This window comes from Thalia democratica, chromosome 2 (genome assembly GCF_965202585.1).
Source record: "Thalia democratica chromosome 2, ktThaDemo2.hap1.1, whole genome shotgun sequence".
NCBI classification, from domain to species: domain Eukaryota; kingdom Metazoa; phylum Chordata; class Thaliacea; order Salpida; family Salpidae; genus Thalia; species Thalia democratica.
Genome location: NC_139166.1, coordinates 73,331,021 through 73,355,079, shown reverse-complemented (window position 1 = coordinate 73,355,079; position 24,059 = coordinate 73,331,021). Strand labels below are relative to the sequence as shown.

The window sequence follows — 24,059 nt, the reverse complement described above, 5'->3', positions numbered from 1 at the left end:
TTGTTTGTTAGTTAAAAAAAGTTAACCTAAGAAATTGTGCAGCAATAACGCATATAAAAACGCAACAATTAAATTTCGGAGCAATAAGGCAAATTTCTAAAGTAAACTCAACAAGCTGTAATTTAAAAAGACGTATAAATATTTTGCTATACAAAAGCAAAATATGTTGTCTACAATAATTTGAAAATGGAAGAAAAATAAAATGTTACCAAAACACCATTTTATAATAACATAAAATTTACTATTTGTTTGTTAATTATAGTTATTTATTAACCAATATATGTTTAATTAAAATCTTATTCTTTAAGAACATCGCATTTTTGAGAAAGCTTACTTAGCAATAAATTTTCCTTATCTGTTTTCGGTAATAACATAATATATATAAGCAACATTAGTAAACAAAACTTACTTATTTTTTATACAAGTATAATTCTAATTAACTTTCAATTTAATTTGCTTAAAAAAAGTCTAAATAAAGGAAAAATTTAAAGTTAGTCCTTTTATAAAATACTTTATTAGCTTTATAATACAATTTTTCGAATTGAGTTAGTTATGTTTATCACATATATGAAACAAAAAGAAACATTATACCATGCATCTCCCATTCATGCAAATTGAACTTTCATCGTTATTTTCAAAGCAAAATTCTCCATCCTTAACATTTTCAAACATGGGGATAGACGCGCTTAGATCCGATTCTTTGCAAAAATGTTGACATGTGTTTTCTCCTTGAAAATAAAAGTAATCATATAATTTTGGTCTAATTTCAAACGTGTTTGATGTTAAACATAGAAAAGTGGTAGGCAGGCTTTTTTAAGGAACGGGTCAGACTCGATAAAAAAGAAATCTTTTTTAAATGAATAAGTTTTTTTTCGGCGTTAATTAAAGAAATACTTGAAAATAAAAGTATATATATATATATATATCTACATATATACATATATGTAAAACAGCATATACTTAATAAAATAAATATAAGACTGGTAGCACATTTTACTTTCAACTACAAATGGGTATAGTTTATACTTCAATTATAAATAAGCAACTATAGATAAAATTCATCATTTTTTCTGTTTTCTAGTTAATTATAACCAATACAATAAATATATTTGCAAATAAGTTTATTTCAAGATTTAAGTTTGAAACCATTGAATTTTTAGCATTCAATTTTAGTACTTTTACAATATTTGTTTTTATATTTACTTACTATTCAGACTGTAAGCGGCTGTCATAAATCCTCCTGAAAAACGTTTTCCTGCAAAAAAGTAGTTGGTAAAATATTTAAAGTTTTGATTTTTAAGCTTAGTTTAAGTAATTTTTATTCAAATTTTTAAATAAAAGTTATAATAAAATAAATTTACTTTCGCAAAAATATCTTCTTGCGTTCTTATAACAAAGTGGTAGGTCTCCCTTGCAAGGTTTTGCTTGGAAATAATCTGATTCAACAACTTCACTCGCACAAGGCTTACCCCCGTTTGCTGGTCTGTGTTATGTATTACATATTTTACATTTTCTTTTAATATTTTAGGTTTAATAAGTTACTGGTACTTTGTTTAAATAAATAAAGAAGAAGTACACTTTTTCTACTGTTAAATATAGTTTTTATATGATTTATAATAGTTTATTGTAGTTTTGTTGTCATCGTACGCACAACCAATATTAATACAAGAAACGTTAACTAAGGTTTTGAATAAAATATAACAAAATAGTTTCGTAAATATAAAATAAAAACTACTAATTTCTATACAACTTACAAAACTATTTTATAAGTTTGAAAGCAAAACTTACTTAGGGTTGGTGCAGAATCGTTTTCTAGTGGAAACGTTGTTCATTCCGCAAGTCGTGGGACAATCAGACCAATTAGACCACTCTGACCAGCTTCCATCCACTATTTCCAATTTGTCTTCAGATTTGTCCGTGCATTTTCCACCCACACACCACTTTTAAGGTTGTAATTTGTTTATTTTACTTACTTGTATTGGTATTATATCTTCCTTATAATCTTTGCTTTTGTATTATTAATTAGTTACTCAATTTTTTTTAACTACTTACTAGTTTTAAAGAAAACTTTTGAACATTTAATTAGTTACTCAAAACATCATAAAACTTTTTAATAAGATTTGTTTGACAGTTTCAATTTATTTTTGAATATGGAGTTTAGTAGGCAAACAGATAAAAAATAAGTACACGTTTTTAGTTATACTGACAACTTTATTTAATTTTGACAGTAAACAGCCATAAATGACGTAATAATAGAAATTGTTGATTTGAAAATCTGTGTACATAGGCTACAATTTATTAAAACAATCAGAATTATAATTTATAACTCATTTAAGCTTAAAATTCATTTACAATATATTTTTGTTTAATTAATTAATTTTACTACAAGTTATTTTTTCAAACCTAAAACTGAATTTACAATACTTATAATAACATTTAACCTTGTTCGCTCCACAGTAAGTTCCATCGATGAGTGACGCTCCGGACACGTATGTCTTGAAAGATATTTCTTTTTTGTTTAAATTCTTGAATATATCGCTGGCTTTCACGCATATAAGCAGCTCACAAGTGTCGTTTTGCTGGTACATCTGTAAATATTGTATAGTTTTGTTTTCAATAGAAACTATTTTGTAATGTATTCAGTTGCTAAAGAGCTGAACAAATTTGGGACAGAATGAGTGCATAACTGTTGTTTAATCTTAGGAAAAAATAAAACAACTAGTTTAAAACAGTTATAATAGTATAAAAACTAACATAACTGCTGGGTATGAAACCCTCTCCATGGGTCATGACACATTGCTGGGAAATGCTGTATGATTTACCAGGCCTCATGTCCATCACTGGTGTTTGTACGTGCGGCGAAAGAATAAGGCAGTTGTACAATCCTAGACTGGATGAGATAATTATAGTTTTTTATTAATTCAAAAAACAATTGTTTGTCTTTATTTATGTAAAATAAGTTTTGATTTATTTATTTTGATCACAAACAGTTAATACATGTAATATATTTAATGCCTAATTTAATATTATTGAAAGATATTCTTCTTTTAATATTGATTGTAATTAATGACAACAAAAAAAATACTTTATACAATTTTTTTTTTAATTTGATAAAACCTGACATGTATTTTTTAGATTATGTTACCAAATCATCGTTCTTAAACATCATATCAAATGTTTACAACTAAATTACATTTATAGGTTGTTGAATGAATCATGGATAAATTATTAAGTACAGAAATTTTTTGCAAAATATGAAATTTTTTCATAAGTAAAACTATGATTGTTTGTTTAAAAAAAACACAGTTTTAAAAAATAAAAACTTGTTTTGTTATTATTAACCAACAGTTTGGTTATTTTAAACAAAATTTGTAAATTTTCTAATTGTTTGACAATCTTTTTGTAGCTTGATATAAAGCTTAAGAAAACAAAAACGTTTTTGAAAAATTGATTTAGAACTTTATATATTAAGAATTTATTTAGAAGAAAACTAAAATGATCCTATTCAATTTAATGTGAATAGATAATTTCTAGCTAGTAAAACTAAAACACGTTAAATAATACATTTTTGACGCAAGTAAAAAGAAAAAACAGTCCAATGAAGTCTTATGTTTAATTTTTTTCTCTTTTGTTACCAAACTTTAAAACTATAAAACAAATTTGAAACTGTATTTTAGTTGCATTATAAAAGTAAAACTTTTTGTACTAAAATTTAGCAGACACATAACAACTGTCTTACTGCAAAACTGTATTATTAATATGTATAGTTGTAGTCGTAATCTTAAAAAATCTATAGAAGTTTTAGAAACATTAAGGCTATGAAACTAACTTGATATTTTCTACCATTTTTTCAGCTTCTCTGATGCTCCAAAAATAGTCGTTAAGAGTTTTCGCATCTTGTACAAAGTAGAAAAGTTTTTCGTTTTCTTTGTTTACTTTTAATTCTAACCTGTATCAAAAAAAAATCCATTAATTCTAGCCTGTCTCAAAAATTAAGTACTTATGATAAAATAAAGCTTAATTATAAACTTTATAAATAGTTTTAGTTTCAAACACATGTTTTTTTTATGTCTTATTTAGTACTTCAACTTTTATGAGATATTAGTTTCTAAAATATGTGAATACTGTTTGCAGTTTAACTAAAATATATAAGATAATGATATTTCTATGTAGATTTTTAAATTCTATATCACTTGTTTTTAATTATTATTTAAAGACTAATTTGTTAAAGTTTTAGTGCATTACTTGTCTTTTATACTAACATACTATTTTAGTTCTAAAAACAAAATGACCATAATTCCGTATATGAGTAGCTAATATAACCCAAACAGTAACTTTAGAAGTTTAAACGTATTTGTTCTAAATGTTTTATTTAGATCTTTGCTTAGCTACACCATACTTGTTTAAAAACTTACCTATAGTACTTTATGCAAATTAAATGCTGTGTGTATAAACTTGGAGGTCTAAGCTTATTTAGCCAAATAAAGTTCAACAAAGTTATAAATATAATATTTAGTAACAAACGTACAAATAGGCTAATTTTTTTGCAACTTTTATTATCGTATTAGCTCCTTTATCTTTTATCACAATCTGCGGGACAACTTCGCCACATATTGTATTGCTTGCTGCTGAAAAACATAAATAACATGTGTAGTAGGAATTTATGTCAAATAAGAAAATATGAACGGTGATGTGTTATACGCTATTTTTAAAGATTATATTTAAAAATAAATGTTTTTAAACTTAAAAGCACTTTAACTAAACAAAAAACTGAAGTAAAATATAGAAAGTCAAAAAAAAAAAAGTTTCTTGAAAGGACGTTTATCTTTTAACTGATCATAAAAAAATAATCTAGCTTAGATCAAAATGAAAACTCTAGTTCGCGCAAGTTACTGTTAAAAGTTACTTATTTTTGAAAATATTTTTAAACGTTTAAATACTTGCTGCATTTATATTTTCTGTTTGCTTTTCAGCCTGATCAAAATACGATTCCAAACTGTCAACATTTTCGTTTGTAACAAAGAAAATGACGTTTGCTTCCGTCTCATACTTCAGTTCTTTAATGTATTGTTTCGCCAATGTTCTCGAGTTAATCTGTAAAAAATTGTAAATGGTCTTTGTATCTAAACAAATGTTTGTTTTTAAACTTTGAAAATGTTTATATCACAGAGTAAATCGATCAACTTGTATTTAAGTTTTTTTAAATTAATTAAACTAAGTTTATAAAATAACTAACGTCGGTTTTTTCTGGTAAGATAACTGTATTCAACAAAACTATATTAACATTGAGGCCGTAGTGCTTGAATTTTCTATCTTGGTATACGTCGTTTACCTAACAAAAAAAAAAAAATTAAGTACTTAGTATATAATTTTTGACTTAAGAAAATTACAGAACAATAAAAATTACTTTTTTAAAATTTTTTGTTTCTTTTATTTACTTTTTTAATACTTTTAAGTTACTTTTTATGAATATTTTTTAAAACTAAAATATAATAGATAATGCAATAATAGTTATGTACACTTTTTAATTTAAAATTGCTATTTTATCTTCGAATTTTTTTTTTACTATAAAGAATTTACATCGTAGTAAGTAATTTTACTATAAAAACCTTAAAATATCAGTATTACAAAGAATAGAAAACTTATTAGTTTAATATATGTCAATATAGAATCATAAAAAAATTACAAAAAATAAAACATACCTTGGCTATCAAATATTTGGACCAGTTGTTCACGTTTCTGCCTCCATGAGTTCTTACCACATCGTTACCAAACACCATCACTACTTTTATATAGAAATTTTTTTGCACTTCGGTCGCGTCCAGAACCTTCGGTTCAAAATCCATCTTCACTTTACTTTGACCAGGTTCTAGAAAAAATTCAATTTAAAGCTTATTATTGGTTTTTTGAATATTTTTAAAGCATTAAAAAAATGTTTTATTTTGTGTTTTAATTATATGTTAATAATATGTTAGAAATAACTAAGCTTATATTAGTTTTAAATTAGCAGATTTATGATGTAGTTCAAGATTTTTTTTATTTTAATAGACTTTAAAAATTTTAAACGATAAGTTGAAAAATGTTTGACTAATTATTGTATAAATTTAATTTTATTGTACTATTAAAAATTTAATAATTTATTTTACATTATAAAAAAACTAAATGTTTAGTAGAAAACTATTAGAAATAGTACATACAGAAAAGAGTTTTAAAGTAATGTTATATTCTAAAAAAACTTAAAACAAAATTTTTGTCAGCATTTGAATCATAGTTGGTTCGTATTATAATCAAATAGTACAGATAAAGTAGTTTTTACTATTTAAATGTGTAATTTAATGAAAATTAACCTATCAAAAAAGCTAAAAAATAAAACATTTGCAACAAATGTACAGTATTAATTACAAAACAAAACGATGACTAACGGTAAATATCAGCAAAGCTTTTTTCGTAATAAACAACATTTGAGATAAATTTTCCAGGTTCTGTTTGTTGCATTACGTCAAGTTTGTTCTTAGTAAGAATAGACATCTGTAAAAGCGTTTTATTCATGTGTCTTTTAACTTTTGTATATTTTATTGACATAAGAGAAAATATTATGTAACGTAATTATACTATTTTATAAGTGTTGTCTTTAGACAGTGCTCTAAAACAAAATGAACGAGTATTTTTATCTTTATTCTTGTTGTAACGTTTGTATTCTATAATACCTTATACCTTATTACATATTGATAGTTCTGTAAGAGCAGTGTTATTTAAAACTTAAATATTTAACAAAGGTTATTTAAAATAATCAAGAAAGTTTTGCTACTTGAATTAAATTAACATCAAAATATTTTGTTACTTATCTTAAGTTGCATTCAGCAAAACATTTAAAGCTATTAAGTACTTTGTTTTAATGTAAATGTAAAGAAGAATGGCTACTTAAATACAACGAAAATTTAATAAAATTCTAGACAATAGTTTAACTGTAAACATATTGACACTATAAAAAAAAGCTTGTAAAGAGTTATAAGTATGTAAAACTTCTGTAAAATAGTTTATTCTTTTTTTTTTGTAAAATTGTAAATCAACTTAACTCAAAAAAATAAACTAACTTAGTATATCATAGTTAGACAACTTATATAGATTTTTATTTTATTCAAAAACTCAATCTCAGTTATAAACCACTTAAAATTCAAAAGTAAAAGCTAAAACTCACAGTATCGTGAAAAATGTCCAGCATAACGACCCGTTTCTTTCTATCGTTTGTACCGAACAGATGATCGCTGATAAAGTTCAAATTTCCAAGGTATTCAGTTCTGTTCTGATCCACGTTCAATCCTTGGTACCTCCCAATCTCGACTTCCAAGTACTTGTCTTTTTTGTAGTCCAAAGAGTTCGGATCACTTTCGTATTCGACTCTTACTGTCATTCTAGTGTGGAGATATCTAAAAAAATAAAATTATATAAAGTAGTATAAAATAAGTTTTAGCTTGCTGAAAAAAAACCACGAATAAAATTATTGTTTAACTACCATTCTACAGTTTATAAATATAAGTACATACAATTTTTAAACTTATTATTTCTGATTATAATTCTTAAAACTTTTGAAAAAATAAAACAAACAAAATTACTTGAAACAAATTATAAATTATTCTTAAAAATATTAAATTTCTTATGTGTTTTAATACCAGATGATGTACCAGACCCACAATTTCGGGTCCGTCCGGACCCGGATCCGGATTTTTTTTTTCAAATTAGGATCCGGCCGGAACCGGACCCGGATATATTTTAATATCAAGATCCGGCTGTATCCGGATATTAGACAAAAATGCCAATATCCGGCCGGATCCGGACTCGGATAGTTAGTCATAATATGTCAGTTAAGAAATATTATACATATATCATAAAAATAGGTCCAGCACCAAGGGCGTAGCGTGGGGAGGGACACTGGCGCATGCGTGCCACCAAAAAAAAGAAAAGAAGTAAAAAAAAAGAATGTAATATCGTTATCCTTTATTGTATATTTTTTTCTGATTAATTTGCCTTTTTTGAACTATGTTTCTCTAGTAATCAAAAAGTTAAACAAAATTTTAAATACCAATTAGTGATAAGTTAGGGAAATTACCCAGTATACTGATTCGGTGCGTAATTGCAAATGCGCACCGATATTGATGAAAAACTCCATAAGGAAAAATGTTATAACTTAATTAACTTCATAAGAATAAAGACTCAAAAAGCACGCAATTAATGTAGTGCACCGCTGTAGTATATTCTTATGGCAGATTTTTCAACAAAAAGCTTACAAAAATACGTCACGCTTAAAGGAAAATTAAAAAATTTTACAAGTTTTTTTTTATGCTACAATAAATTTTAAGACTACTGCTAGTTTTCATTTTTGTAAACATACAAGAAAAAGCGTGTCGGCCTATAAGAAATAATCTTTGTTTGCGATTTTTATTCTAAACAAATACAATCAGATGAATTAAATTTAAAAAGTATACTTTTAACTTTTTTACAAAGTTGTAATAAACTGTAATAACAGTTATAAAGCTGGTCATTTTTAACTTCTGTGTAATTTTATTTAAATTATGTGCAATGAGGTGTTATTATCACTGTTGTTTTGAATATTAAAGAGATTGATATTATTTTTGTAATTAAAACAGATACTTTCGTTTTATTGAATATATTCATTTTTGAAGATATAAGTTTACTGGAAGTAGTAAAATCAATTTTCATTTAGTAAGTTAACATTTGTGCAAGTATAAGTAATTCAAATGAAATTTATACTTTTTTTTAATTATTTAATTTTGTAATATATAAGTATTTTTTTAAACAGTTACTTTGAACTTATTTAACTTAATGAATTTATTTCAATTATATTACTTATAATAAGATCTTATTATAGCTAATTACAAAAGTCTTAATTAAGGAAATTTTTTGAGAAGAAAAAAAATTTGCGCACCCCCTGACCAAAATACCACGCTACGCTAAAAAAAAGTAAAATCTAGAGAAATCTAGGGAAGTTCATGATTTTTTCAATTTTATCTAGGGAAATTCAGAGTTTTTTTTTGGAAAATCGCAAAAATCTAGGGATATCTAGAGAAATCTAGGGGTATGGGAAAAAATACTTTTCTGTATGCTCTTTTTTACTAACTAGATCCGAATCAGCCGAATATCTGTTAGGATCCCGCCGGAACCGGATCCGAACCTTTTTTTTAAATCAAGATACGGCCGGAACCGGATCCGGATCTTTTTTTATATCAAGATCCGGTCGGATTCGGATATCAGACAAAAATAGCAATATCCGGCCGGATCTGGACCCGGACAGTGAGTCCGGTACATCAGTAGTTTTAATAGGGTTTTAAAGTATACTAATAAAAATACTTAAAATTTTGCATAATATAAAGTATTATTCATGTAAAAATAAAATATTAGATATACCTGAAATAAATTAAAAACTTTAATAATGTTTAACAAATTATATGTATAGTTGAGAATCGTATCACTACTTAAAACATTTTAGAAATAAAATATTTACACTATTGTAAAATACTACACAAGTTTTATGATAAAACTAAAACATTTTGTTTCTACTTATAGAGCAAAACAAATATACTTCTCAACTTTAGTGAAGCAGATAAAATACTACAGTTATTAATTTATCATGCAAGCAAAGCTTTGCTAAATGAGCTTATCAAAACTTATAAATGTTGTTTTAGTTTTGAAAAAAACAAAATCAACATAATTCATTTGCACCTCTGGTACATTTTAAAATTCTACACAAAATTTTATGAAAAAAAGACGTAGAGATTTAAAAACAAGGAAAACGCAGAGTTCCGACCCAATAAAATCCGGGAACCGCTTACCGACCAAGGGTAAGGGTTAGGGGTAACAGTGATAGCACTAAATAAATAAATATAAAACAAGAAAAAAAAAAAAAATATTAAAGCAATTCTTGGGTAAAAATAGTGCGCAGGTGGGAATTGTGTGGAAGGAAAATGGTCGCGGGTTGAAATTGTTAGTGTACCATATAAATAGAAGCCATATACTTTAAACAAACTAAAATAAATAAAACAAACTAAAACTCACTTGTATCCCTGGAACTTTTTATCCTTCAGCGCCTTCAGCACCAGCTCGTCCTGTTCCTTCCTGCTAATCACCCTTCCTATCACGTGATTGGTCCAGAAGTCGACGTACGTCACGGTTGAGTTGTGAATTCCATTTTGCAACACCTCCCACGTTTTACGGTCGAACTTTACGTGGGGTGTGACCAGCGACAGTTTGACCGGTCTCACCGACCTTCGAGCTTTTGCTGTGAACATTTAAAAATTCTATGTTGATGATGATGATTTGCAATGAGGATTTGCAGGAAATTAAATCAGTTAAATGTATACTTTTTAATCATTAAAATCGGTGGTTTTTTAATATTTAAATAATTTACATTATAATGACCTCATGCCTATAAGATGTTTAAACAACTATTGTGCAAGTTATTCGGCAGTTTAAAACTCGTGGCGTAAAATTAATGTTTAATGTAATTTTTTGTTTTTATGTTATATAGCTATTAAATTTACATGTTATGTGTTTTGTTTTAGGTTTTGCAAAAATTAAACTTGTTAAACACTGTACAACTCAACTTAATATTAGTACAAAACATAAACGTTATTCAACTATTTTATATATTATTTTAACTTTATGAGTATTATAAAGTACAAACTTACTTTCAATTCTGAGTCCATAACAAATGCTTCTTACCTAAAAAGTGTAAGTAATATTAGTTTTAGTTGTTTATAAATACGTGTACGTCTTTAACCATTCGAAACTACACTATTAAATCTTAATCAATGATTTTAGATGAACTCTTTGTAGTTTAACTAAAATAAGGTTTTGTTTTAAACTTATGCTTACTAAATTTATACAGAAAAGTTTTTTTGCTCTGTTATATACAAGCTTAAAGATAATAAATGTATGAACTTATAAAGCGTACATAATTTATAAGATTACTAGTAAGTAATGTTATAATGTGCAAATAAGTATTACAAATAGCCGTTAATATAATCATCAAACAATTGCAAAAATAACTACAACTAGTAAAATGAAACAAGATTTTTTTTTTAATTTCGCTTATAAATAACTACTAATTCTCAATGCTTGTTTAAATAAAATTGAAAAATGTTTTTTCATGCAAAGATTGACAATTATCACTTCAATCTCAATATGGTTTTTTGTATTGAATCTACTAGATTTTCATTTACAATAGTTGAAAGTATCATTAATTAAAACTTTTTGTCCAACAAGTTATAAAAACAAAAAGTTTAGTAGAAATAATTATAATTCAAAATATATAACACCTAACTTAATATATCATGTAAAGTTGTCAAATATTTTTTTAATTTAATTTAAAATCTTACCTGTAACAGGTAAATGACAAGTTTCCATAACTTCATACTATTCATTGTCTACAAAAACACTTTGTTTAAGCTAAAAAAAAAAACTAATAATTATTCAAATAAAATATTCCATTCCAAGTTTAATGGAATCAAAACAAATATTATTGACTTACGCATACTTTTGTGTTACTTTATCAAACAGATTTCCAAGGAAACCAAAAAGTATGCATTGTTTTATGTTAAAATAGGTAAAAAAGAAAATACGTAAACGGAAAGTGATAAGGTTAAAATTTCTCAGTTGCTTTTAAAAATTTATAAAACAAAATCGCAAGTTAAATGAAATTACCGAATGATAATTTTTTGATGGAGTTTATTTAAAAAATTAAGCAATGTCAGAACTGAACTAGAAAGAAAACTTTTTGGTTTAAATTACCTTTCTCAGTCAATTAACTGATAGTTAATAATAACCGTAGTAGACCAATGTTGTATATGCAAGCAGTAAAATCAGAAAGTTATGGAACATTATATTTATAAAACAACTAAAAGACACTCTAGCTTAAATTTAAACTTTTTCTTAAATGTACTTGTAGAAATTAAATACTTTGATACAGTGAATCATAGTAAAATGGTTTTGCATTTTTATTGAAACAATTTAAATAAAACTTATTCACTAAATGCAAAACATTTTTTATTGAATAAATCTTAATGCTAGTTGTTTTTGTTGTCTTGGAAACGCTATTAACGTAGCAAATATTTTTTGATTTTAAGTTTATTCTACTATTAAACCAGCAATAAGCAAAAAATAATTAAACTGAACACCAAATTTTTGTCAACATAAAAGTAGCTGGTATGAAACTATATGAATAAATTTGATATGTGTATACTTTTATGAGAAAATCATTTTATACTTTAAAAAGAGCAAGTGTTCTTTTAGCTTAGAAGCAGTGTCCGAGTTACAACTTTGGTTATAACTTAGATATGTGTAAGGTTTAAGCTAATAACTAAACACTTAGCACACTAAACTTTATTGAAAAAAATTACTTGGAACTAAAGATTGTATTACGTGTTATTACTTAAATAAATGTATTTAATCATAAAAAAATTATTACTACTTTGTTTTTATCTAAAATGAGTTTGTTTATAATGAAAACAAAACAATAAGGTTTAATCTAGTTTTGTAAGAAGTGTTTACTATGCTTCCAATTAAAAATATTTAATTATCAATAATTAAAACTTATCTTAAGGTAAAAACTTTTACTAGTGTATTCTTAGAATATACTTCTCTTTGGTTTAGTTTTATAAGTATTAATGCCGTAATTTTAAGACATTTTAATACTTCTAACAATATCTTTCCCAATAAAATTATTTGACCAGACGATATACTTAAACTAAATAAAATAACAATTTCTCATTTAAATTAAAATCCAATAAGTTTCTAATTGGTATAGGATATTTAGAACCTAATTTCCATTTTATATTTTTTGGTTAAAAGTCCAACGAAAAAGCATTTATATTTTGCTTTTTGATTTTTATTAAAATGAATACAAAAAAGTTAAACTAATATACATTTAATTTAAAGCAAAATGTTCTTTACTATACATAGTATCACTTTAAATAAACTTTCTACATTTTAGTTAAATAATTAAAACCTATAGCTTGATTGTTAAGTAATAACTCTTCTGTTTTAAACTATACAGTATTTTCGTTCAAACATCGATGCATAAATTATTTTACCAAGAAACGTATTAACCTAATTGTACTCACATAACTAGAAAACTTATTTTATTAAAGAACATTCAAAAATATTATTGTTTCTTATTGTTTTAACGATTTATGTTTTATGTTTTTTAAGCATATTTTTATTTACCTGAGCCAGTTAAAAGTTGTAATTAATCGAGTACTTGAGCATTTACATCATTTACAATTAGAACTTTGATTATCAAGTAACAGCGCATGATACATATAACATGCAACCGTATTATTTCCATTGAGAATCAAGATTTAAAGTTATGAGCGTTTTATAAAATATTGAAACCTATATACTATATTTGTTTCAGTTAAAACATAAAACTAAACTGTTTTATTTTTAACTTTCTTTAAATGATGCTTAATAACAACTAAAGCCAATTTCTTAAACATTTTATAATTTGTTATTAACTATGAGCAAGCAACATATACCCATATTTAACAAACTAAACCATATAAATGTTTTTTGACCTATATTTAAAAAACAAAATTCACTCTATGTATCTCAACTACTAAATCATCATAAAATTTACAACAACATACAGTTATCACAACTTTAATCGTTCCCGTAAATGCTAACTTTTGTAGTTCATGATAAAAAATGTTGCCGACTATAAAAACCACGTATTTATTGAAAAAAGGTTGCAAACAACACTGTTTGATTTAATCTTTAAGCCATCGTTCATAATCAGGTTTTTATCCAAAACCATACTGGAAGTCGATTACGAGTGAATTTAAAAAATTAGCAGAATCTGCTTTTAGATTAAGAAAAACTGTTTTATCTTAAAAGTATAAATTAATTATATCTTATGATTAATCAAATAGCTTTATTCAAACAAATAGTTAATTTTAAAACGAGAACACGTATAATACCTTATTACTTTTTCTTCTTCTGAACACATGAGATATCATTTTAGTACTGGATTAGTTAATAAGTCAACTTAATCAGGCATTTGGAGCACAACAAGTTTTACAATTAAAATCAATTAAAAGTTTAAGCGCATTGTGTTTATAATGTGTTTTGTAGACACTTAAGTTTAGGATGTAAACTGGAATTTTTATTTCTTTATAAAACCTATTTACTCATTTGTAAATTTTATGCTTATATTTTAAAGACGTTCAAACTTATGAAAAACCACATTCAAAATCTTAGCTATACAAATGGAGTTAATATGGTTAGTAGCAAAAATAAAAGGTTTAGAAACATGTAATAAAAAATAACTTACAAAAACATGAAAAAAAAAGTTTTGTATGTACTAGCTGAGCATCTGACCTATTTTCAACAATAGCCTCCAGTTTATTAAAGCAATTAAATTTTTTGTTTAGAATTATTGAACAATCAACAACATATATTGAAAAAAAGCCATTTTAAATGTTCTTACAACTTTTAGTATCCGTTACAGAAGGCCTACTCACGTTTTTCTAAGAATTATACTTTCGGCTTTTCATCACATATGTTAAGCTGATTTATATAATAAAAAGTAAATAACGAACGTTTAAGTTTATAAATATAAGAAAAGTTAAGTTCAAAAAAGTCAATATACCATCATTAATACTTACATAGTTAAAAGTTTTTTACGCATTACAAATTACACTAATTCTATTTATTATATGTTTGAACTTCTCAAAAACTAGTAAGCAAACTACCTTTTTTTTTATACGCATGTATTAGCGAAAGCTCGTTTACAACACTTTTATGTTAAAGTTTTTCAAAAACATGTTTATGTAAACTTTTTGTTACGACCAATTTAATATTTTGATTATCTTCAAGACCTTTTGTTATTCTCAAAATATTTTTTTAAACAACTTTACACTATTATGTGTAGTAAACAGATTATTTTTTATATGAAACAAAATTGATCGTAGTTATTTTTATAACATACTATTGTGTTAAGACATTACTAAAATTAAAGTAATCTTAAACTGTCGTGAATATACTGATCGTAACAAAAGACTACTTTAAATCCTTTCTTTATTCATTACTCAGAGTCCAGTTTATAATTTTTCAATTTTTAACATTTTTGTTCAATTTTTTATTACTTATAGTTCTTTACATTTTTTTTTGCGGTGCAAAGTTGTTTATTCTCAAACCTAAATAGTTTTAAAATTTTCCTTATTATAGCGATTTGTGCTTGTTTTATATACATGCTTTACTTAGTTTAATACGTTACTTACATTTGTGTGAAACTTTTGCTTGAACTTAAATTAAACGCGGCTTTCTATTCAATTCGGGAGACGTTGTATCCAGCTATAACGTTATTAGAAACATAAAACTTTCACATTATAAAATTTCCTAGTACTGTCAGTTTCTTTATAAATAAATGTTATTCGTTTTAACTGTCAGAAAAGCAAGTATCTGTCGCTGCTTTAAACTTGTAACATAACTTTGAATAGATCAATAAATAATGTTCTAGTACAAACTTACAATTTGGTTTTAAACTTAACTAGTAGCGACATTTCGGTTATCGTTAGCAAAGCTGAGATGACTTTGCCATTTGTAATGATGTAACAGACTGCATCTTAAAATTTACGCAGTATTTTGCGTGCAGTCATGAGTAATAATAATTAATTCCTTAATTTAATAACGAATTACTATTAGTGTTGTACAATTGCTTACTTTATAATATTTCACATTAAAAATAGTACTTTTATAAAAACTTATACAATTATTTTAAACAATTGTGGCCCACCTCTAACGTTTTAAAAGATAATTTGCCCACAACTTATAAAAAGCTGCTGACCCCAGGTGTATCAAAATATTTCAAGTTTAAGTTTAGTAGAAAGGAAAACTACAAAAACTTATAATAAACAAAAAAATAATTAACAAATTTAAACATTTTATCAAATTGTTACTCTTTTTATTACTGTTGGCCAATGGCTTTGTTCTTACTGTGTACAGTACGACAAACAAAGCTTAAATGTCCGTTAACTTATATTAAGGACAAGTTTAAAGTGTCTTAGAATTTAAGTGCTGAGATGAATCTACCTGTTGAACTTTTTTTTTTAACCCAACTATTTTGTTGCAATTATTTTGTAAAAAGAATAAAGTGTATTCTTTGAACTTAAGTTTATAGAACATGAACGAATATGATCTGTTATAAAAGCCAGTAGGAATTTTTACAGATGTTGTTTTGTTTGCTTGATTGTGTTATATAACTTATGTTGCATAAAAGGTGTTATTTTTAGAAATGAAGTTTATTAAAGTAAAAACACAACTTCTTCGATCAAAACTTCAAAGTTTCGTAGTTGTAAGGTACAATAATAAATTTCAATGGTTTTGTATTTAGTACTACAAAAAATTAAATATACTAAAATTGATTTATTTTTATTAGTCAGTTAGAGTATATTAAAGTTATAAGATTAGTTTTACAGTTACAAAAACTAGTATTATAAGATATTGAAGTAAGCTAAATATAAATTCTATTTATTTGATGAACTTGCGGTTATTGACAGCTAAGCTTTGTTTTGAACTTAATAAAAAAAATTGTAATTGTTTTTTTTTAATTTACAATTATATGTTTGTAAAAGTATAATGATATCTATGAGTTTTTGAGTAAAAAAAAATAAATAACAAATATTTTTTTAAATTTTGTCCGAAAGAGTAAAACGGCTTTGGATTAATACTTTTGAAAATATAAAGTTTAAGTTTTTATTTAAAAACAGGTACAGCACAATTTAATAACAAAAAATTGCTTTAACAATGTTTTTAGTTCTAGTTAATATTATTTTAAATTATAAGCTCTATCGTTTGTTTTGAAAATCGGATCAGTGTTAAAAACTTTGATTTTATTAATCTACTTAATACATCTAAACTAAAAGTATTCTTGTTAGCATATTAAAGTTTGTTAGTACACTGGGAGTTATTTTAGTTGTGTTTCAGTTTTATTGAAATATTAATAACATGAATAATACATTTAAACTAAAGTTGAAATTATTATGTTATCGCGAAAGCTTCTTATAGCGTCATTGTACAAACAAAAACGATAAACTTGACGATGTCTTATGCAAGCTTGATATAAGGACTTAAAAGTTATAAATTAAATAAACAGCTAATTTATTAACGTTTCATCAATCTTAAACAAACATTTTATCTTACAGAATTAAGTGTTATTTGGTAGAAATAAAAGATGATTCTGCTTTCATTTTTTATCGTTTCAATTTTTTGTAAGTTTATTATTTGTAAATCTACATTATTTAAAACCAAATAGTTAAATCATTTATATAATAAAAAATATTTTTAAAAGTTAAATAAAACGTTTATGCATATATTAATTTATTAATTTTAAGTAACTTGTTTTTAAATTTCATTGTACAAAACAGCTTATTATTTAACTTGTTGTTAAGTTGTTAATAATTTCAAAAACACTTTTTTCTAAATACTACTTTATAGTTTAAATTTTTGTTTTACAGAAAACATTCTTGTACTTTTTTTTGATATTACAGGTCAATTTATTGAAGCAAATACGAATGAAAGTGAAAACGTAGCTGAAAAGTGCATCAGTAAGTTGTTGCAAAAAAAAAACAAGTAAAGTGAAAAATAAAAATTTAAACGCTTATAAAAACATTACAATTTAAACTAGACAACTTGGCTTGAGAAACTCGTGTAACTTTTGTACTTTAACAAAAAATTTTAACTAGAATCGCTGGTGAAACCTGTTGATTGTGGCGATATAAAGGTTTACTGCCCGACAGCGCCATCCGGTGTCTACACTGTTTTCCCGCGAAAATCATCAGGTCTTAGGGTTTCCTGCGACATGAGAGATGACGGCGGATGGACGGTAAATTGTTGTGTATATATATATATATATATATACATTAATACATACACTTCTTATTGTTTTTATAAAATGCTTCAATTTATAAAAGCTAATTTGTTTTTAATAAACCAGCAAGTATCATAATCAAATACAACTCATAAATTCTCTCAAGATGCTTTATTGTTCAGTTATTGTTTTTGATATGGACTTACGTTTATCTTAATATTTCACCTTTATTAATAACCACTTAAATGTAACACTATAAGCTTTCAATATGTTTCACAAGTTTTATCTTTATAGAGTAACGTTTTGTAGAAAACAGTTTTATATAAATAAAAAATTTTTTTTTAGGTTTTCCAGCGCAGGCAAGACGGCAGTGTTGGTTTTTACAGAAACTTCGAAGAATACACCAATGGGTTCGGCGACTCTACCGGGGAATTTTGGATGGGTTAGAATCAGTTATTAAGTTATGTTGTTGACCCAAAATGTTATCCTTTTTTGAACTATAAAAAATTATTTGTTCGTGACATAACAAACCAAAATTAACTTTAGATACGCTTTAGTATTAAACGAAAAACTTGATTAACCTTATATCAAAATGAGAAACTATGTTTTACTTTTAGTGATGTTTTACTTATGATAGAATTTATTTTTTCTATTTAAGCACAATCTATTTTGTAATATTTTTTGTAAAACATCGGCTAGTCTATAAAGTTAGTTCTTAAAACTATCTTTAAACTAAAAGAAAAACTAATAACTCTAATGTCTTTAAACTATAAAAAAATATATAAAAAAACGTCTTTTTTTTGACATAACCAAACAAAATTAACTTTTAACACGCTTTAGTATTAAACAAAGAATTTGACTAACGTATATCAAATAAGAAATTATAACTTATTTTTAAAGAAATTAGTTTTACTTAGTGTATTTTTAAAGTTTTTATACTTTAAATTATACTTAGATACCCATATTTTTTGTAACTAAGTTTGAGCATTACAAGTTCAATTCAAGCGATTATTCAGAATCACTCAAAGGTTTTACAAATTTACCTGCAATGGCTTTTTAACACTAATTTTTTCCAAAGGTTTGGAAAACTTGCACTTGTCCACCATGAACAAAAGCAACACTCTTCGCATTGATTTCCGTGATTTCAACGACAACGAGGCTTACGCTACTTATAAGTGAGTTTTATTTTGTATATTCGAACACAATATATTTTGTATAGTTTTATTGTAAAACATATGCTAGTTTGTTAAGTTACTTGATCAATTAAACAATAAAATGTTGAAACTTAGCTTGTAGCTGAGTCTGTTCGTTAAAACGTTTGTATTACTATCATTTATAAAGTTAAAATTTAGATAATAATACAAGCTAATTAAACTATTATAAAGATTTACAAAACCTACTAAAGTTTTGTAAAATAGTTTCATGATGCTGTGTTATAAAAAATCATTGGTCATATTTTACAGGAACTTTTATATTGGAGAAGGTGATGACTATACGCTTAACTTTGATGAAGGTTCTTACTCTGGTAACGCAGGTATGTTTTTAATGTTTTCGGTTACTTTTAAATTGTTTAAAAAACTAATTAAATAAAACAGTGGCTTTAATAGTAATTTGTTTTGGTTAAGCTTTTTACAAAAATTAAATTCTTAAAGTATTTATAATATAATTTGTGCTTCTATATCTTTAAAGACTTGTTTATGGTTTGTAAAAATTACTTTATAAATAGTCTAGTTAAAGTATTTTTGAAACTAAAGCCTAAAAACAGGAGACGCAATATCATACAACAGGGGAATGAAGTTCAGTACTCATGACAGAGATGTAGATGAGTTTAAAGCTTTGAACTGCGCTAAAATCGATCGTTCAGGTTTGAATGCTGTATGAATTAAACACGTTTTTTATCACTTATACCAACTAAAACATTATTTTGTTGTACACTTATTGAAATTGGAGTATTTGTGTTTGATAAAATGGAATCTGTTTAAGTTTTTTTGACGTGTTTTTGAATCAAAACAGATTTTTGTAGTAAAAATTTAAATTGAATTAGTTTCTTTGTCATTTTTTATTAATGAAAGGTAAGAACTAGTTTTGAAAAAAAAACATTTTTTAAACTTACAAGTTGTTTTGTTTGAAGTATTTCTAATCCGTAAAAAAATTGAAGTTTAAAAATGTTACATTGTGTAGAAATACTGCCGCTAGCTTTTTACTTATCATTATAAATTACGTAACAAGTTTACTTGGTTCATACTGATTAAATGTTGACACAAGATAAAAAAAAGTAAAGAATATAAGTGATCTTTATAAATACACAGGTTTATTTGTATTATAGTGTAAATTTTTAGTTAAAAAAATACATTATTAATGTGTATAAAGATATTTTTTATCATTAATTTTTATAAACATTGTTTTAAAGCATAATATTTCGTAGTTTTAAAAAATTGCACCGTAGTCATAAGTTTGTTTATATATTAACCGTTTTAGTTAAATAAAAGTATATGTAAAAATAAAAGCATAATACCATTGTTTACACCTTCTGACAGACAGCTTCTTTATATGTTAACAAAAGTTAAAAAACAAATGCTTTGTTTATTAACACAACTTATAGCATTAAAATCAAAACTAACAGTTTTATGGTTTTTATTCATAGAATTACATGTATTCATAGTTTAAGATGTTAAACTAAACTTAGTTTTACCCAAATAACGCAACAAATTACTTACTGGCTGTTTAATGCAATTATTTCAATTTACTTATCGCGATCAGTTATTATTGCAAACGTTTTAATTTTTTCACAAGTATATATTTTTTTTTATGTTTTTCATTACTCCTTGCGCTACATAGTTCTAACAAAAACATCATCATGTGAATGATTTCGCGTTAAGAACTAAATATCATTCAAAAGAAATTAATTAAATTTTTGAACAAATTAGTGTAGTTTTAGTTTGTTAAACATTTCTTAAGTCAGATAAATACAACAATTTTAAGTAAGGGAATTATTTCTTAATATCATAACTACTTTTACAGTAGGTTTCTGGTTCAACCTACAATTAATTACACCCATCAATTTCACTTTGTAATTTTTTGTTTGTTACAGCAATTTTTATCACAACAGGTTTCTGGTTCCGCGCTTGCGCCAAGAGCAACCTGAACGGGAGGTACAAGACGGAGGAGAAGTGGGGAGGAGTGTTCTGGTTGGGCAGGTTCAGCGGAATCAACTCCCTCAAGTGGGTGGAAATGAAGTTCAAGTCCAATTAAATGTTATATATATATATATACGTTTGGTATTAATATTTTGAAAGTTATGCATTGGTGAATATTAGATATATATATATTTTTTTTGTACTACGCTTTATATTCTTTATAAACTCACACAAGTAAATGGAAATTAAATTATTCTTATGTAAATGTCTACATGAGTTATTATAAACAAGTTTTTGGTATGAGTAATTGTTTGTTATAACCATACAAACAGTTTTTGTTTTCAGAATAGCTAAAGATAGGAGTTTATTCAATTTAAAAAGCTAGTTACTAAATTGGTTAACATTTTTTTGGTTTAGTATGTTTCTTTTTATTTTGAAATTAAAAAAATAAAATGTTGGTTGTTTTGTTTTTTATATTCAAACAGTGGTGAACATGTTATTGGTTTATTATGTTTTATACATATATTAATAAATTATATTTACGAGTAATAATATTAGCATACTTTTTGGTTTTCTTAAACTTTAAAATATTGTAAGTTTTATAAATTATGTTAAAATCGAGAAATTAAAAAATAAATAAAACTGAACATCGATAAAAACATATCAACACTATCAATGTACACCTAAATTTTATTGTTTAAAGTTTTTTTTTATTAATTTCTATATAACTCTAATTTGTAAACAACATATAACATTAAATTTTAAGTTAACATTTTCTTGTAGTTTGTGTAGAAAATTTTTCAAACAGCTCTTTTGACAAACTAATTATTTTCTTTTAATGTAAATAATATTTGTCTTATTTGTCAATTTTAAGTTGAGACAAATAACAATATAAATGTAAATAGAAAAAGATGTTTTCAATTGTAAACTTATAGATTAAAACTATTTAAAAATGATTGTATATGTTACTAATTCAATTTCACAAACTTCAACTAAAACATAATTTTTTTTATACGACTTAATATTTAAGTTCTGAGTTTAGTTTTATGTAGGTAAACAAAAGCTCTAAAGTATTTCGGTTGCACACTTAAAAACTCACATTAAAATATAATTAACTAAGAGAGAAAAACCTTTAAAAGTTTTGAAATAAATTAAGTCTAATTATTATATCCGGATAATGTATTTTTAAAACAGGATTAGACCGGATCTTAGTTTGAACGTGTTATCGGATCTGATTTGATACTAATTTTAAATTGAGATCCGAATCCGGTCGGAATCTAACTTAAATTAAAGTTACAGATTTGGCCAAAATCTAGTTTTATAGATACGGTCGATTTTTCTTAGACATCTTAAATACAAAAGTTTCTAAAACGTGAAAACTTAATACGAAAGTTGATACATATCAGATTTTTGAAATGTCTACAAATAGAGTTGACATGGTAATCGACAAAGGTTGGTATGTAAAATATTAGATTTAAACAAACACTTTGCTTTGGGTAATTTGACAAAAATTTGTTCTAACTAATTAAGAACAACACAAAATATCAAGACAAACAGTTTTTTTGTTAATAGACATTAATTTTAAAAGCCATTTTTAAACATTTTTGATGTCAAAGTTACAAAATATTTTGTAGTATTAAACTTTGCGGGCCAACACTTCTATCACGGTCCGGTCATTTTCAGCTGCGGATCGGATTCCATTGTAACTCAAAAAACGGTCGGGGCTGGTCATTTTAACTCCGCGGCCTGTATATTGCCCACCCGTGTTCTATACCAATAACAACAACTGAAACATAAATGACAACAAATTACTATTAGTCTCAACAGCCCTTGATCAACGATACTGACTTACCGCATTCCCTTCTTACTTAAAAAATAATGTTTTAGAGCAGCTAAAATCTAATTTTAAAAAACATATCTCTTTTGATGATGATTCTTCTTTATTGCCACCAGAGAAACCAAAACCACAACCCTCTGTAAATTTTGATCCGAAAAAAAATTTGAACTTTCTACCATTTGTTCAAAATAGAATCAAACACAGCTACACAGGAGGACGAGTAGCATTATTCTATTGATGAAGAAGTTGAAAGAAAATCAAAGGGCTTTTTTGCTTCAGAGAATTTGAATGCATAAACTGAAGAGAATAAAGTGTCTTAAACTAGTGGACCTTGAACAAGACAAAAACAATTACCACTTCTTGCCAGCCAGCTTCGCAAGGAAATATTTTGCTGCACTATCATCTTCTGTGTATTCTGAAAAATTATTTTCTCAAGATGGTAATTTGTACGAGGAAAAGGGCTTTTGATTGCTTCCAAGGACTGGCGAAAACTTTATTACTCAACCAAAACTTGAAAAAACGAGCACAGTCTTTTGTAGTATAAAAAGACTTTTTTGCAGTTGTAGTTCGTTTTATATTTATAAACGATTATTAATGTAAATTTTTATTTTTTTTTGTAATAGTAAAAGTGTAATCCTAAGTGGAATTTAAAAACTTTTTATAACAATTGTAGTTCATATACTTTTTTAGGCCTTTAATATAGTTGGTATTATATTTCATTTTATTACGCCTCTATGTTATTTTGAATTGCAATTTGTTCTAAAATATAGGTACTTGCAAAAGTTTATGTTCTAATTCGTTTATGGTCACCATAAAAACTAGTTCTTAAGTTAAACGTAAAATATTTTAACTTTGTTTATGATTTGTTTTCTGCTTTAAGCATTTATTAAAGTAGATGAATTATTTATTTTGCATTACAAAAATACAAACTAGTCGGAAGTGCTGCTTGAATATTAAAACTAAGTTTTAGTGTATGAGTGTATGAAGCATGATTTGTTTCTTTGTTTTTTTATAAAGTTAATTATTCTTAAATATTTAATTAATAACATAAATCACACTTTAAAAATATTGTTCAAGCTTAGTTTATTAAACAAGTAATAATATAATAAGTATTTATTATATATAAACTTACATTTTATTTACATTATATGCATCTTAAATCTTTCGAATTCGATCCGGTGTCGTCCGAATCCTAATTTGAAAA

General features: G+C 25.5%; 1 protein-coding gene across 1 annotated transcript; it reads left to right on the top strand.

The window, feature by feature from the left end:
* Window positions 1-16,205: 16,205 nt before the first annotated feature.
* On the top strand, window positions 16,206-21,133 carry LOC145828924 (fibrinogen C domain-containing protein 1-A-like). The gene is made up of 8 exons (XM_082936671.1): window positions 16,206-16,212; window positions 17,562-17,618; window positions 17,757-17,896; window positions 18,227-18,323; window positions 18,960-19,056; window positions 19,345-19,415; window positions 19,647-19,745; window positions 20,991-21,133. The coding sequence occupies exons 1-8, from the start codon at window positions 16,206-16,208 to the stop codon at window positions 21,131-21,133; spliced, it is 711 nt and encodes a 236-aa protein (XP_082792797.1).
* Window positions 21,134-24,059: the final 2,926 nt, after the last annotated feature.

Bases quoted from the DNA above. Each gene is read 5' to 3' on its own strand.
- LOC145828924 (XM_082936671.1), top strand. The intron at 17,897-18,226 runs GTAAATTGTTGT...ATTTTTTTTTAG, and splicing joins GAGATGACGGCGGATGGACG to GTTTTCCAGCGCAGGCAAGA. The intron at 19,416-19,646 runs GTATGTTTTTAA...GCCTAAAAACAG, and splicing joins TTCTTACTCTGGTAACGCAG to GAGACGCAATATCATACAAC.